The sequence below is a fragment of the Schizosaccharomyces pombe genome, assembly GCF_000002945.2.
Source record: "Schizosaccharomyces pombe strain 972h- genome assembly, chromosome: II".
Taxonomy (NCBI): Eukaryota; Fungi; Ascomycota; class Schizosaccharomycetes; order Schizosaccharomycetales; family Schizosaccharomycetaceae; genus Schizosaccharomyces; species Schizosaccharomyces pombe.
This window is the reverse complement of record NC_003423.3, coordinates 1,176,429-1,190,912: the sequence shown is the minus strand read 5'-3', so window position 1 is coordinate 1,190,912 and position 14,484 is coordinate 1,176,429. Positions and strand designations below refer to the sequence as shown.

General features: G+C 36.9%; 6 protein-coding genes and 8 long non-coding RNA genes across 14 annotated transcripts; 6 read left to right on the top strand and 8 right to left on the bottom strand.

The window, feature by feature from the left end:
• Positions 1-5: 5 nt before the first annotated feature.
• Positions 6-471, bottom strand: SPOM_SPNCRNA.5056. Its single transcript, NR_194412.1, has one exon. It is a non-coding gene; the product is annotated as a non-coding RNA (long non-coding RNA).
• On the top strand, positions 92-3,267 carry sfb3 (COPII-coated vesicle-associated protein Sfb3). Its single transcript, NM_001021387.3, has one exon. It carries the CDS (start codon positions 101-103, stop codon positions 2,774-2,776), a length of 2,676 nt encoding a protein of 891 aa, NP_595476.1. The 5' UTR covers positions 92-100; the 3' UTR covers positions 2,777-3,267.
• Positions 576-885, bottom strand: SPOM_SPNCRNA.5055. Its single transcript, NR_194411.1, has one exon. It is a non-coding gene; the product is annotated as a non-coding RNA (long non-coding RNA).
• SPOM_SPNCRNA.5054 lies at positions 1,730-2,966 on the bottom strand. Its single transcript, NR_194410.1, has one exon. It is a non-coding gene; the product is annotated as a non-coding RNA (long non-coding RNA).
• On the bottom strand, positions 3,208-4,022 carry SPOM_SPNCRNA.5053. The gene has a single exon (NR_194409.1). It is a non-coding gene; the product is annotated as a non-coding RNA (long non-coding RNA).
• Positions 3,467-5,437, top strand: SPOM_SPBC4.02C (rRNA methyltransferase). Its single transcript, NM_001021386.4, has 4 exons — positions 3,467-3,693; positions 3,751-3,826; positions 4,067-4,175; positions 4,273-5,437. Exons 1-4 carry the CDS (start codon positions 3,589-3,591, stop codon positions 5,294-5,296), a joined length of 1,314 nt encoding a protein of 437 aa, NP_595475.2. The 5' UTR covers positions 3,467-3,588; the 3' UTR covers positions 5,297-5,437.
• A 151-nt stretch (positions 5,438-5,588) lies between these two features.
• Positions 5,589-6,486, bottom strand: dni2 (claudin-like protein Dni2; the record flags this gene model as incomplete). The annotated part of the gene is made up of 2 exons (NM_001021385.1): positions 5,589-5,646; positions 5,798-6,486. 2 exons carry the CDS (start codon positions 6,484-6,486, stop codon positions 5,589-5,591), a joined length of 747 nt encoding a protein of 248 aa, NP_595474.1.
• A 176-nt stretch (positions 6,487-6,662) lies between these two features.
• On the bottom strand, positions 6,663-10,066 carry trm734. The gene is made up of 3 exons (NM_001021384.3): positions 8,824-10,066; positions 8,122-8,770; positions 6,663-8,068 (listed from the first exon to the last, which is right to left on the bottom strand). The coding sequence occupies exons 1-3, from the start codon at positions 9,867-9,869 to the stop codon at positions 6,809-6,811; spliced, it is 2,955 nt and encodes a 984-aa protein (NP_595473.1). The 5' UTR covers positions 9,870-10,066; the 3' UTR covers positions 6,663-6,808.
• SPOM_SPNCRNA.569 lies at positions 6,670-8,303 on the top strand. Its single transcript, NR_150939.1, has one exon. It is a non-coding gene; the product is annotated as a non-coding RNA (long non-coding RNA).
• On the top strand, positions 9,474-10,237 carry SPOM_SPNCRNA.5052. Its single transcript, NR_194408.1, has one exon. It is a non-coding gene; the product is annotated as a non-coding RNA (long non-coding RNA).
• Positions 10,238-10,422: 185 nt separating this feature from the next.
• SPOM_SPNCRNA.5051 lies at positions 10,423-10,948 on the bottom strand. The gene has a single exon (NR_194407.1). It is a non-coding gene; the product is annotated as a non-coding RNA (long non-coding RNA).
• Positions 10,427-13,037, top strand: mef1 (mitochondrial translation elongation factor G). The gene has a single exon (NM_001021382.4). It carries the CDS (start codon positions 10,521-10,523, stop codon positions 12,831-12,833), a length of 2,313 nt encoding a protein of 770 aa, NP_595472.2. The 5' UTR covers positions 10,427-10,520; the 3' UTR covers positions 12,834-13,037.
• Positions 13,004-14,181, bottom strand: sec66 (translocation subcomplex subunit Sec66). Its single transcript, NM_001021381.3, has one exon. The coding sequence runs from the start codon at positions 14,050-14,052 to the stop codon at positions 13,474-13,476; it is 579 nt and encodes a 192-aa protein (NP_595471.1). The 5' UTR covers positions 14,053-14,181; the 3' UTR covers positions 13,004-13,473.
• On the top strand, positions 13,348-14,231 carry SPOM_SPNCRNA.5050. Its single transcript, NR_194406.1, has one exon. It is a non-coding gene; the product is annotated as a non-coding RNA (long non-coding RNA).
• Positions 14,232-14,484: the final 253 nt, after the last annotated feature.

Here is a 14,484-nt window from a genome sequence, read left to right as displayed (position 1 = left end):
TTACTCTTTCAAATCAGTCTTTTTATTTGGTATATATTTTGCCCTACCCTTACCTACTTATATTCGTACATCCACCAAGTAAACTTGACACAAAAACAAAATGGCCTATCCCGGGCAGTTTGGAAATTACGGTAATCCTGAGACTTATAGGCAAAATGTTGCTGGCAATATTGCTTCATATGGGGGCCCTGAAATTGACACTCAGTTAGCTGCTCAAATGAACGCACAAATGTATATACAGCAAGGTAGTGCAATGGCTCCACAACCCCGACGCGCTAGAAGACATAAAGATGCCCATGCATATGATATGTCATTGACAGATGCTGAACCAGCTTTGGCTCCTGTCATGTCGCCTGCTATCCCGCCTTCCATGAATTATCCTACGCCAAGTACACCCTCAGTACTTCCAGAATCTTTTTCTAATGATACAAATCTCCTCGATCCTGCAGCATTACCTTCGGCTCCTGAAGTTCGCTATGAAGATCAGCAATTGTTTAAAAACCAAATATTCAATACCATGGAAAAGGGTTCTCCACCTATGTCCACTACAGATTTTGTTGGGTATGAACAAGGAAATTCATCTTCCAAATTCGTTCAGTTTACCAGTTACGCGATTCCAGCTACCAATGATGTTTGCAATGCTTCCGGAATCCCCTTGGGAATGATTGTTCAACCGTTCGCAGAGTTACGTCCTGATGAAGCACCCGTACCCGTTGTAGATAACACAAATTCAAATCCCCCACGTTGCAAAAAATGTCGTGGCTACATCAATCCTTTTATCCAATTCACGATGGCAAGTAGTAAATGGACTTGCAATCTTTGCGGTTCAGAAAATAGTTTTAATGATGATGGTTTTAATCCTTTAGTCGGTAGTCAGCATGATGGAGTGGAGTCTCGTCCAGAATTAAATGTTGGCACTATTGATTTTAAAGTGGGGAAGGACTATTGGATAAAGGAGGATCCGCCAAAGCCGGCTCGCTTTGTTTTTATGATTGATGTTTCCTATGAAGCTTCCTCCAAAGGACTTCCCAAGGTTGCAGCTGAAGCTATTCGGAATATTCTCTACGGACCGGTACCTCTTGATCCTAATGTCAAAATTGCTATTGTCTGCTTTGATCGAAGCGTTAATTTCTTCAATTTATCTCCTAATTTAGAGCAACCCCATATGTTAGCTGCTTCTGATTTAGAGAATCCCTTTGTTCCATTTTCTTCCGGTCTTTTTGTTGATCCCATTGCTTCAAAAGTTGTCATTGAGAGATTGCTGGACAGTTTCCCTGCAATTTTTCAAGATGTTAAAATTCCCGAACCAGTCGTTGGCAATGCACTGGAAGTAGTAAAACTCCTTCTTAAGGAAACAGGTGGAAAAGCTTTTGTTTTTGTTAGTGCTCTTCCTACGATGGGATTGGGGAAATTAAGGCATCGTGAAGATCAAAGATTATATGGGACTTCTGATGAAAAGAATCTTTGGAACACCCAAGACAAGTGGTATACATCTCTTGCCGATGAATATGTTACTGCTGGTATAGGTGTTGATATTTTCTTTACTGCTACTGCTTATGTTGATGTTGCTACTGTTGGAAGTGTTGCGACCTTAAGTGGTGGGCAGATTTACCACTATAGTAATTTTGTTGCTGATCGTGATGGATCTCGACTTAAACAAGATTTATTTAGAAGTGTTACCAGAGAGCAAGGCTATCGAGTGATGTTGAAGACACGATGCTCAAATGGTCTGCGTGTCTCCAAATATTTAGGCAACTTCTTGCAACGAACTCCACAAGATATCGAATTTGGCAGTCTTGATGCTGATAAAAGTGTAACAGTTCTGTTTTCCTATGATGGAAAATTAAATGGAGCTTTGGACGCTCACTTTCAAACTGCGGTTTTATATACCACTCCTTCTGGTGAGAGAAGAGTAAGGGTTGTTAACTATTGCTGTGCTGTCACTTCTAAAAGCTACGATACGATTTCTCTTGCCATTGTTGAACCTATCGTTGCAGTTTTAGCTAAAATTGCATCGACAAATATTGCAGCGGGTTCTTTAAAAGATACATCGGTTAGGTTAGTGGAGGGTGTCGTGAAAATCTTATCTAGTTATCGGAAGGTTGCTGCTAATCGTTTGACTCCAGGCCAACTGGTTCTTCCAAAGAACTTGGTGTTATTACCTATTTTGATTCTTGCAGTTTTGAAATCATCTGCTATCCGAAGTGGAAGCATTCATAGTGATATTCGTGTTTCACAGCTCAGAGAGGTGAGAGCAGCTCCTATTCAAGAGTTGATGCTAAATCTTTATCCAAACATTTATGCACTACATCAATTACAGCCCACTGATTGTCTTCCTGACCCTGAAAATACGGGTTGTCTACCTATCAATATGCCACTTTGCGTTCGAGCATCTCGAAAATTCATTGAGGATGGTGGTGCTTTTTTAATCGTCACTGGCCAAAAGTCTTACTTATGGTTTCATCAAAGAACCTCTCCTCTTTTACTTCAAGATCTATTAGGTGTTGAGAGTCTTGAGGATATTGATTCTCTGAAAGCGCTTGAGCTTCCGACATTGGACACAGTTCTTTCTGTACAAGTTCGCAATCTCCTTTCTTCTCTTAGAATGCAATTTCCCAGCATGGCTCTTCACCCACAAATCGTACGCCAGGGTTTAGATGGTAGTGAAGGTGAAATATTCTCAACATTAGTAGAGGATAACACTCGCGAAGGATTTGGATACCTAGACTTTTTAACGAAAATTCACGAATCTCTGCATACTCAAGGCTACAAATAAAAACAGCTCAAATCTTCTTGCAGTTCGATACAAAAGTAAAGAATCTCTTTGTGGATATGTTTTGGGTTTGGTTGGTATAGTGTTGCACCGAATTTAATGCCGAGAAAAAGGAATCATTTTTGAGCCCCTTTCATTCAAAATTAAGCATATTCTGTTAGAATAAAGCATATCTTCGCTGTCGTTCCTATATTAACTAAAGTTTACTTGGACAGCACTATATTTCAGAATGGAATATTGCATGCAATAACTTGTTGAGCATTCATTTCTTTGTCAATAGTATAGAGCATTTATAAAGTTGAGTTTATGGTTAGTTCCTTTTAGAGCGTATCAACTTTTCAAAAAAAAAAAAAACGCTCTTCACATAATTTTTTCGTATGTACTTCTTCATTTGTTTATGGTTATCCCTATTTTCTCTATTCTTTCTTTTACAATGCGAAGTCCATTGTTTACCTTTGTTTTCGCTTTCAGTTACCAAAGTTCTCGGCTTGAAGAAACTTATGTTTAATAATATACGATTACTATGGGATGAAATAAAATTAACACTAAATGTTTGCATTATTAAGACTTTTATTGATTGATTCGACAGTACTTCGTTTTGTATGTTGGCATTAGTATATCGGGACGGTTAGCAATAGCGTCGGGTTCGGTAAAATGTGCAGTATATGGGCTAGTACGGGATTTTGTAGTTTCACCTTTCAAATGCTGGCTTAGTTAATTTTGAGATAAAAAAAAAAGCAATTTTTGGCGAAACTTTTATCTTATTATTTAAGAACTTAATTTTCGACGTTTAAACTGGATCGGCCTTTAGTTTAATGAGTTTGAACGTTGACATTGGGCTTGGAACCTATGACTTTTCAAAATGGGGATATATAGACGTTCATAAAATCAAAGAGGTTCACATTTATGATTTCGATAATGTAAGGCTCAATCCCTGGAAAGATAGAATGAGCGTAAAAACTAACAGCCTTTTGCAGACCTTGTTCCAAACTCCATTGCCAAATGCAAACATATGGAGCAATCAAGCGATTCGGATTTTGATGGCATTTAATAGTATGTTAATGGTTAGTCTTAACAAGTCCAGATGGAAAAAAACGACGTGTTTACCTTTGGCATAGTGGTTGTCTGTTCACCATAGTGTGGATTTTTTCATGTACCATGCGTCTGAGATGCAATTATTTATGTCCTCACTTTTATACTTCAGTAAACTCTTTCACTGTTTGCTTTCTTCCTTACTGACTTCATTGATGAGACTTGCTTACAATGATCATTTACTAACCTTTTTTTTTTAAGTTTTGGCTAATGGCGGATGGTTTTTTGATCCACACGTTTTAGCTGCTACCGGTGACGGTGTCGAGGTCGAGGAGAAGAGAGCCTGGGAAGGCTGGTGGAATGAAAAAATGTAAGTATTGGAATTCGGGTTTCGTACTGTCGACTTTGGCATTGAAAAGATGGAATCAGAACATATATCATGTGTCTATAGTTATTAATGTGTATAGTGTTTCACAAGCCAGAGAATCGATACGTCGACCTGATGTTTTAGCGGTATTACTTACTGGCCGCAACGAAGGGTTTCGAGGAATCGTGGAAAAAATCATTGCAAGCAAGGGTTTAGATTTCCAAGGGGTTGTGTTTAAACTTCAAGCTCCTGACGGTTTTTGGCCCCAAACACTCAACTTTAAGCTTTGGTTTTTTAATGAAGTTTACCGTCATTTCCTATATATTAACTCCACGAGGATATATGAAGATCGACCCTCCCATATAGAAGCATTTTCTGCCTGGTTGACAGAACGAAAAAAAAAGAATAAAAATGCAGATTTTGAAATTATTGCTGTCGCCGAACCTCCCAAGTATTTGAAGTTCAAAGTTGAGATTGCTCTTGTACGTGGAATGCTCACTGCCCACAATTTGAAAGCCCCATCTTTGAAATTACCCTTATACAAGTTTGTGAAGAATGTGATAGCAACTGTTGTTACGGTACCTGTCGCAGAGCTTCACCATATTCGCAATGCTTTTTTTAACATACCAATTGCTGAAATAATGGAAAGTGTTAGCGCTAATTCTTCACGTAGGAATTCACACGATTCTAATTCAACAATTATATGTGAACCCGAATATCCTCCAGATACGTCTTTTAATAGTAGCCCTGGCCGCTTGTGGATTGTTACGGCGATTGGAAGATATCGTGACGAGTACTGGACGGTGCGTGCTGAGGCTGCAGAAGGATATGACTGTGAAAAAATACACGAAATTGATGTCGCCGATATCCCTTCTCTTTATGGCACTATATTATACGTGTCCATGTCAACTGGTATTGTAAAATCGGAGATTGGAGATATTGGAGCTCAGCAGTGGAAGACATTAGCACCTTCCGAGCGATGGATTCTTCGTACAAATATCAGAAAAGAATGTACATATGACATTCGATACAAACGACCTTATGTATCGTCGTTGAAATATTCCGATGATGATTTGACTGCTGGTCGTGCTTCTCCTATGACTGGTCCAACAAAACGCAAGTAAAGTTGAGTATTTTCCATCCCTTTTCAAAAATATCCTTTATTAAGTTATGCTACTTTTCTTTTCTTTTCTCTTTTTTTTATTTAAGTCTCCCACTTTCAATATATTATAATTAGATTACCAATCTTAGGCATATACATCTGATCGTTTGGTTCGTAACATTTGCAATTTTAGATTGTCTGTTTTCAACATTAGTTAATTTATATTTAATGGTTTATGATTCATTAAAAGCTAATTCTCAATACATTTTTGCTCAAATTAGTAATATGGTTTACAAAATCTTATTTATGTTTGTTTAATAGTCTTTGCAAATGAAGTATTGTGTTTCAATTAATCTTAATTTAGTAGTAATGCTGTTTTATGTGTTAATTAAATGAAATTTAGTTATAGTTTTAAAAAAGTCAAAAGGGTATCTGTCATATACGTTTAAAGAGTATCATAAGTGCGATTTTACTTAATAGTAGTCATTTCAATGTCGTCCAACATTCTTTTCGTAATAATTACAAGCTAAATGAGAGAGATGTTTCTTCAAATAACTTTTGCTTGTTTCGTTCAATAGTCCAAAGTCCCAAATGTATTAGCGAAAATAGCAAAAAGAATCCACTGGAAATCCACCCAAAAACTGCTGCAGCTACCCCAAATTTTGCTGTAGCTTTCCCAGTTAAATTCATTCCTACAGCATATGAATTAGCCGAAATATGAGCTAAAGCCATTTGGAGTGCTAAAAGCAAACAGGCGGCTGTACTAGTAGTTAAACAACTTATTGACCATTGGCGTATGTATGCAGGAGCCAAGTACTTTAAAATAGTCAAAACAATGGATAGTGTTGAAAATACAACAACAATCGCGAGGAGAACAGGATGAACTTGAAGCCACGCAAATCTCGAAGTTTCATATGCTAAACCACCAGTTGTTTGATCCCAATTTCGAAGCTCATGGCAAACTCGAGACGTTGAATTAATAGCTTGATCACACACTCCAAAGAAACCGACGTCTACGGTGGTTGTTTCATTCTTTACTCTTAGTAATCTCGCAAAAATAGATGATTTCGTTAAGCAGCTGCAACATAAAAATATTAAAAAAAGCCATGCAATTCCTAAAATAGCATTCGAAAAAATACTAGGATGAGGAATATAGTTGTATATTCTTGCAACAAGTCCAATCCAGCTGAATTTACTAGTTCCTCTTTCCATTCTTAAACCGTAATTTTAAATTGTTTACTTTAGCAAAATTAGTTTAGGGATAGAAGAACTATTATGGAATGTAAGTCTATTATAATACTTTGAAACAAAGAAATTTTTGACACGTAACTGTTATGTTTCTTTGTCTTCGAGGACAAAGAAATTATGAGTACTACACATACTTAATACCGATAAATGCTGTGCCGCCTTTCAATCAAATCAATTATTTATTATTTTTAAACCATCGTCATGATAAATGAAAAGATAGGTCCCTTGAAGTGTATAAGAGTAAACTGAATGAATAGGCGAGTAGTAGACATTATTGAGCAAATAATCATCGTAAAGAACCCAGTCTAAAAACTTCGCAACCAATTCCGTAAATTATCAAAAAATCATTATTTCGGATCATGCCACCCACATCAGCTACGTGAGTATATCTTTCCAGGATCGGTTTCAATGAATCACCCTCGACTTTCCATAGTAATATCCTTTGGTCAATGGATACACTCAGCAAAAGCTCTTTGGTAATTGATAAAACACCTGTAACACTGGAAGCATGAGCTTCAGCAAAAAAGTAGTTATGTAAAGAATTGACTACTACTGAATTTTCACTTATTTGTTCTAACAAAAGTATAGATCGAGAAATTGCACCATCATCACCACCCGTAGAAATCGTTAACACATCTTGATCCCTGCTAATATTTAATGACTTAACACAAAATTGATGCACTGTTTTTATCCAAATTATTAATGGCTCAATTTGAGGATCCCTCCAAAATGTGTTCCAAATAGCAACATTACCATCAGTCGAAGCAACCACCAACAATAAATGAGACCCGAAAATAACAGCCTCGGCAAAAACCAAACAAACTGTCTTATATTTCCAACTTTTTATACAATTTAGCTGCTTCGTATCTACGTTATAAGTGAATGCTTTGATAGTCGAATCGGACTGTACAGTATTAATCCATAACACTCTTTCACCCAGATGGGTTGCCTTTACAACAGAAATGTCAGTTATTCGAAGATCCCCATCGTAAGTCTTGTTACTTTTATTTGGTTTGCAGAGTTTTTCATGAACGATCCGTTTCAGATATGCCTCTGGCTTTTGTATTAGCCTATAAACATTTAACTCTTCAAGACCACCAGTGGAAAATAAAATATCATCGCTAAACCAGGTCAGCGATTGGATTCCTGAATTATGAAACTTGACAGAATTCAGAGGAATTATGTTTCCATTACTCTGAAACTCAAGCAGGGTTACTTTAGTATCTTCAGATCCTGATAATAAAAGATCCCCTGAAGGATTGAAATCCATTGCTCGAATCTCACGCCCATGCAAACCATTTTGTAATACAGAATTTCTTTGCAAAAGATTTAAAGCAGTGCTATAAATATAAAGTTGATTTGCTCTATAAGATGCAAAACTTTGAATGTCCATCTCCATTGAAAAAGCCCATGGACGATGACTACCTCCACAATCAATAAAGAAAACATTAGTTTCATTTGTCTCATCCCTTAAAAAAAAATTTGATGCATGAAAACCCCAAACCCATTGATTTTCCTTTCCATTTTTTAATTTTTTACACAAACCCTAGCATATGTTAGCTGAACCATGAACCGTATATTCTTAAAGATAATACTCACCCCGCTTAGTATACCATCACAACATTTTTTCGAACACAGCTCCTGAGGAACAGCACTTTTTTCTACCCTCGGAATTGAAAATAAATTGACATAACCATCACGTCCGACTGTTTGAATTAAGAGGTAATCACGTTTTGACGACTTGATGTGAATGGATGAAATTGCATCAAATTCATGAATTCTCCTCCATACAGAAAGGTAGTTGCTTTCACCAATATTGTACAAAGCCAGCGATCCTGTTCGAGAACCAATTAAAAAATTTGAATATTCTTCATCAACTGTAAGAGAAGTCGGATCAAATGTTGCCGGCAACTCCAGTTCTATTGTTGAAATTAGGTTGACCTTATCGGCTTCAAAATCAAATTCCTGTAAGTAAACTCGAAATTGGTTTTTTCCTACAAATGATTTTGATAGTAGAAAATATCTTTCTTTAACTTGATAAGTAAGCAGTTGCTGAATCTTTCCCCTATGCAAATCAATAGCTTTTAATAAATTCGTATTTTGATATGAAAACACATATATAGTACCTTTGTTGGAGGCAGCAGCAACAAAAAAAGAGTTTTTCCAAGAACGAATTATAGACATGTCCGATGTGGTAGTCAAAGCAGGAATAGCTTTTTTTCCTTTATTATCTATAATTGACATTTCTCTAAATTAATTGGGTTAGACAGATGAATATTTGATAGCATGCAAATCGCTTACCCATTTTTGGCAAGGCATAATAATTTTTGACATTTAACAAAACAAAAAGAAGCAAGCAAAGTCTTTGAGGTGAACAATGAGGATACTGAGATGCAGGATTCCTGAATACGAGTTTTGTAATCCCAAGACCTAACTGATCCATCATTTCCACCGGTATATATTATTGGGTTCGCAGAGGAGACAACTAGTGACCATATGTGTTTCCCGCGATGACCAGTATATGTGTAAGTATTAGTGAGCGTTTTATCATTCCAAGTCCAGAGACGTAAGGTCAAATCTTCAGAAACTGTGGCTATTTCTTTGTTGGGTAGAAACACGCAACGCCAAACACGAGCTGAGTGACCAAAGCCTGTCGCTATTAAAAAGGGTGACGACTCGATCGACCAAAGCCTTAGGGTACGATCTTCAGAAACTGAGCAAAGGTAACGTCCATCCGATGAAAACTTGAGATCAAAGCAAGCACCTTCGTGTCCAACAAGGTAGGTGTCAATGGAAACACAAGAAGGTGGATTGTTATAATTGAATTTCCACACGTAAATTTGCTGAAAAGCGGAAGCAGAAGCTATGTAAATTTCATTTCCACTTATTTGTACCGTTGCGCAAAACAAAAGAGGCGTTTTCTCGCAAGATATTGTATTTGTAACTTCCCACGAACCTTTACTTAACGAAAGAAGATGAACTTGATTTTTCGATGTAACGACGCAAAATTTATTTTCTTCACCAAGCTCCGCTGCATTAAATATCCAGTCAGATATACGGTCATAGTAAACTTGGCTCGTTTCAACATCAACAACTGCAAAATAGGTTCCTCCCCAAACAAATAATCCTTGTTTACAAGGAAGCATTCCATGTATTCTATTATGAAATGGAAGTAAAATTGATTTAATTAAATCACTTTCGTGTCGACTTTCAGAAACATCGTAAATTCTTAAACAAGGTCCTTGAGCACAGCATAAAAACTTATCATTGTGAATAAGGGCCAAGCTAGTAACAGGACCCACAAAGTTAACTGGCTCTAAAACACCTTTATCACCCTCAACAAGCATTCTTAAACCCTTCTTAGATTTTTAAGTCCAGATTCTTCAAGCTAAATATAATACGCCGTCATAAAAACCGTGAGAAGAATTAGAAAAAAAATGGTATTAACCGATTAAGCAGTAAGGATTGAATAAGCTCAGCTTAAAAAACTGCAAAGAGCAAAAAACCCTAGTAGTAGAAATAGATTGCGATGGTGGTGAGGTTCAAACCGATTGTGGATACTAGAAAAGCGCGCTTTCTGATACAATGCCCAAAATACTTCATGACAAAATAGTTGTATTTCTTTTATAAGTACTATGCTTGGACCGCCTCATGAATCATTTAAACATGGAGATACCGAATACAGAACGAAGTCGCTTTTTTCTTGACGATAAGCAAGCTACTTTTAAATAATCAGCAACATTCAATTGCAAATACATATATATTCTCCATATAAAATGTATATTTTGTTATTCATTAAAAATGCGTTAAGTAAGTATTTGATTTACGTTTAAATAAATTTAATATGTTACCGCGGTAACTCGCGACACGTAAACAAAGCGACTTTGCTCCTCCCACCTTGCTCGACGACTCTCACCACCTCAGCGTGTTCCCAAAGCTAGGAATTTATTGTTTATGTTATTCATGGCTGTTTTTATATTCTATTGAAATAATATAAAATGCTAAAATTATCATTTAGGTCGCTGACAAGCCGCCTCCCCAGACTTTCTACTTTAGTCGTCCGTGGTTACGCGTCAGTAGCAAATACGGGCATTGAAGCTTCTAATACATCAGAAAATAATTTGAATATCCAAGAACAGTTGAATGATAACGATAAAAAGCGACTTAAACAAATTCGAAATATTGGAATATCTGCCCATATTGATTCCGGCAAGACTACCTTTACTGAAAGAGTTTTGTACTATACAGGAAGGATAAAAGACATTCATGAAGTCAGAGGAAAGGATAATGTCGGAGCAAAAATGGATTTCATGGAACTTGAACGGGAAAAAGGAATTACCATTCAATCGGCTGCTACCCATTGCACTTGGGAACGTACTGTGGATCAGATTGAAGCTAACGAAAAACAAAAAACTGACTTTGAGAAAAGTTATAACATTAATATTATTGATACACCTGGTCACATTGATTTTACCATTGAGGTGGAGCGTGCCTTACGTGTGCTAGATGGTGCAGTGTTGGTACTCTGTGCTGTCTCCGGTGTTCAATCGCAAACTATCACAGTTGATCGACAAATGCGCCGCTACAATGTCCCCAGGATCTCTTTTGTTAACAAAATGGATCGTATGGGTGCAGATCCGTGGAAGGTCATTCAGCAAATAAACACAAAATTGAAAATTCCCGCTGCAGCTGTTCAAATTCCTATAGGTCAAGAAGACAAACTTGAAGGTGTGGTTGATCTTATACAAATGCGTGCAATTTATAATCGTGGGTCGAAGGGTGAGAAAATCGAAATTTCTCAGCAGGTTCCTGAGAATCTTATTGAACTAGCAAAAGAAAAGCGCTCAGCTTTAATTGAAAAGCTTGCCGATTTAGACGAAGAAATTGCTGATATATACGTAATGGAAGAAGACCCTACACCTGAGCAGCTTATGGGAGCTATTCGTAGAACTACACTTGCAAGGAAGTTTACACCTGTATTAATGGGTTCTGCCTTGTCCAATGTTGGAGTTCAATCTGTTTTGGATGCTGTTTGCGACTACCTACCCAACCCTTCTGAGGTCGAAAATATAGCTTTGAATGCAGCAGACTCAGAAAAGCCAGTATCCCTTGTTCCTAGCAGTGAGAAGCCGCTTGTCGCTCTTGCTTTCAAACTCGAGGAGGGAAGGTTTGGCCAGCTCACCTATTTGCGAATTTATCAAGGTACACTCAAGCGGGGTAATTACATTTACAATGTCAATTCTACAAAAAAAATAAAAGTTTCACGCCTCGTTCGTATGCATTCCAATGATATGGAAGAAATCGAAAAGGTTGAAGCTGGAGGGATTTGTGCGTTATTTGGTATCGAATGCGCTTCTGGAGACACCTTCACGGACGGTTCCGTATCGTATACTATGACTTCAATGTTTGTACCAGAACCCGTAATTTCACTTTCTTTAAAACCGAAGAGCAAAGATACAACCAGTTTTTCTAAGGCTTTGAATCGCTTTCAGCGTGAAGATCCCACTTTTCGTGTGCAGTTGGATAATGAATCGAAAGAAACCATCATTAGTGGTATGGGTGAACTTCATTTGGAAGTTTATGTCGAACGTATGCGTCGTGAGTACAAGGTTGACTGTGAAACGGGTAAACCAAGAGTTGCATTCCGGGAAACTCTTTCCAAAAAGGTACCTTTCAGCTACCTGCACAAAAAACAATCTGGTGGAGCCGGTCAATATGCAAAAGTAGAAGGGTACATTGAATACATGGATGGTGTGGAAGACGAATCTGGAAACGTTGTTGATTGTGAATTTATCAACAAAGTTACCGGTGGAACAGTCCCTACGCAGTATATTCCAGCTTGTGAAAAAGCTTTTTACGAAGCATTGAAAAAAGGATTTCTCATTGGTCATCCTATAAAAAATTGCAGGTTCGTTTTAGAAGATGGTGCTTATCATCCCGTTGATTCCTCTGAATTGGCATTTCGTTTAGCCACCATTTCTGCTTTCCGTACAGCTTTCTTGCAAGCGAACCCAATGGTTTTGGAACCAATTATGAACGTAAGCATAACGGCGCCTGTTGAACATCAAGGTGGTGTAATTGGTAATCTTGATAAGCGTAAGGCGACTATTGTCGATAGCGATACAGACGAAGATGAGTTTACGTTGCAGGCGGAGGTCCCTTTGAACAGCATGTTTTCTTATTCCTCGGATATACGAGCCTTGACTAAAGGCAAGGGTGAGTTTAGCATGGAGTTTCTCAAATATCTTCCAGCACCAAAATATGTGCAGAAGGAACTTGTTGACGCGTACAACAAACAACAACAAAAATAATTTTTGAAGTCCGTTTTAAATGAAGCAACAGCAAAGTTTTTGGTAACCAGTCATTTCTATTTAAAAAAAAAAATTTTGATCCACTCTCCTCTTTACTAACGCAGCAATCTACATGCAAATAAAAAAAATAAATACCCAGATTATTACCATACAAGTAATGTACAATTTTTTTTGTGCAAGATAGTTCATGGAACAGAGAATGAGTATATTAAAGAATATGAAGAGTAAATTATAGACCAACTTATAAAGGCTGAGCTCTTAACGGAGACATTTTGGCCAGAACATACATTTGAATTCCAATAACTTGTTTTCAAATAGTGCTTTTTTCTTTTTCCTTCTTTCTTTCCATATTTTTGTTATTGGTTTGGAAAAAAAAGGGAGTAGGAATAGGATGATAGATAATATGAATAGGAAAAAAGTATGACTTTCAATATAAAGGTAAGGACAGTGATAAAGCAAGCCCCCTTTATGGAGTCTATTACTGAATTTGATTTATGAATGAGTTCTAAGGATTATTGTATAAAATAGGAATTTTAGTTTCAAAGAAAGAAAAAGATAAGAAAACGTAAAACATCAGATGCAAGAAAGAAACAGGAAAAAAAGAATAAAGGCACATACGAACATCTTTTTTTAAAACAATTTATAGCACTCCAAGTTCTTTTTGGGCTTGAATACGCAATTCCTCATCAGCGGCTTCATACAGAATTTTTTCGGTTTGCCAACGTTGCGAAATAGAATCAATGTCCTTGGGAATATTATCAATTATGCTGTGAATTTTTTCGTTTTCAATTATTTCATTGCAAGTTTGGAATATAAACTGATTCCATCCAGGCTGCAATGAATTGGCAGTTTTGGCAATATCCATCAACTCCAATTCAGTTTCCTTTTCCAAACGACCAAACTTACGAATTAGCTCGTCACCAACGCCGCCGCGGTTGAGCAAATTATTCAATGCCATTCTCGATACTTTAAGCTTCATCAATCGACGAAGACCTTCTGTAGCCCGTAAAACGAGAGCAGCTTTCAAAAGTGTATCCTCGGCAGGTGGATTCTGCTGCAAAAGACTGAAAAATATATTTCTAGAATAATTTTCTCCAAACCATTCTTCTGATACTGGTTTTGATTCCTGATTTTTGGATTTTCGCACAAAACGAGAAACTCCATACATAGAGCCCATTAAAATGGTAATATATATCAAGGGAACGTAAATCGACACCATATTGAATTAATTAACACGGCCAAGTATGTAAAGCAAGCAGGGACCTTTTTCTTTAACAACTCGTATACCCTTTTTGTATTATTTGTTTTTTGCAGAGTGGACTGCAAATATGTATATGAGATATAACTTCGAGACCAAATGAATGCAAGACCAGTTTAGGTGTGAAAGGAGAATAGTGTGTTTTCTGGAATGCTTTATATTTTATAAGGTTGATGTAATTTTCTGTTATTTGTAGATAAGAGATATTTATGTTTTCTTAAAGACGCTAAAATATTTTACGCGATGCGCTATTAGATAAACAAATCGATCGGATATTGTTCAATTGTTTGTTTAAACTCAGGTAAAAGTTTTTAGAATTAGAAATGAAAAAAATTTACTAATAGGGAACTAGGATAATAAACAATTGAGCATTTTAGAAACAGATTTTGCGAC

Coding starts and splice junctions, on each gene's coding strand:
- sfb3 (NM_001021387.3), top strand. CDS start 101: ATGGCCTATCCCGGGCAGTTTGGAAATTACGGTAATCCTGAGACTTAT.
- SPOM_SPBC4.02C (NM_001021386.4), top strand. CDS start 3,589: ATGAGTTTGAACGTTGACATTGGGCTTGGAACCTATGACTTTTCAAAA. Junction 3,694..3,750: donor ACATTTATGATTTCGATAAT/GTAAGGCTCAAT, acceptor AGCCTTTTGCAG/ACCTTGTTCCAAACTCCATT. Junction 3,827..4,066: donor GATTTTGATGGCATTTAATA/GTATGTTAATGG, acceptor TTTTTTTTTAAG/TTTTGGCTAATGGCGGATGG.
- trm734 (NM_001021384.3), bottom strand. CDS start 9,869: ATGCTTGTTGAGGGTGATAAAGGTGTTTTAGAGCCAGTTAACTTTGTG. Junction 8,771..8,823: donor TTATGCCTTGCCAAAAATGG/GTAAGCGATTTG, acceptor CAATTAATTTAG/AGAAATGTCAATTATAGATA. Junction 8,069..8,121: donor GTGATGGTATACTAAGCGGG/GTGAGTATTATC, acceptor AACATATGCTAG/GGTTTGTGTAAAAAATTAAA.
- mef1 (NM_001021382.4), top strand. CDS start 10,521: ATGCTAAAATTATCATTTAGGTCGCTGACAAGCCGCCTCCCCAGACTT.
- sec66 (NM_001021381.3), bottom strand. CDS start 14,052: ATGGTGTCGATTTACGTTCCCTTGATATATATTACCATTTTAATGGGC.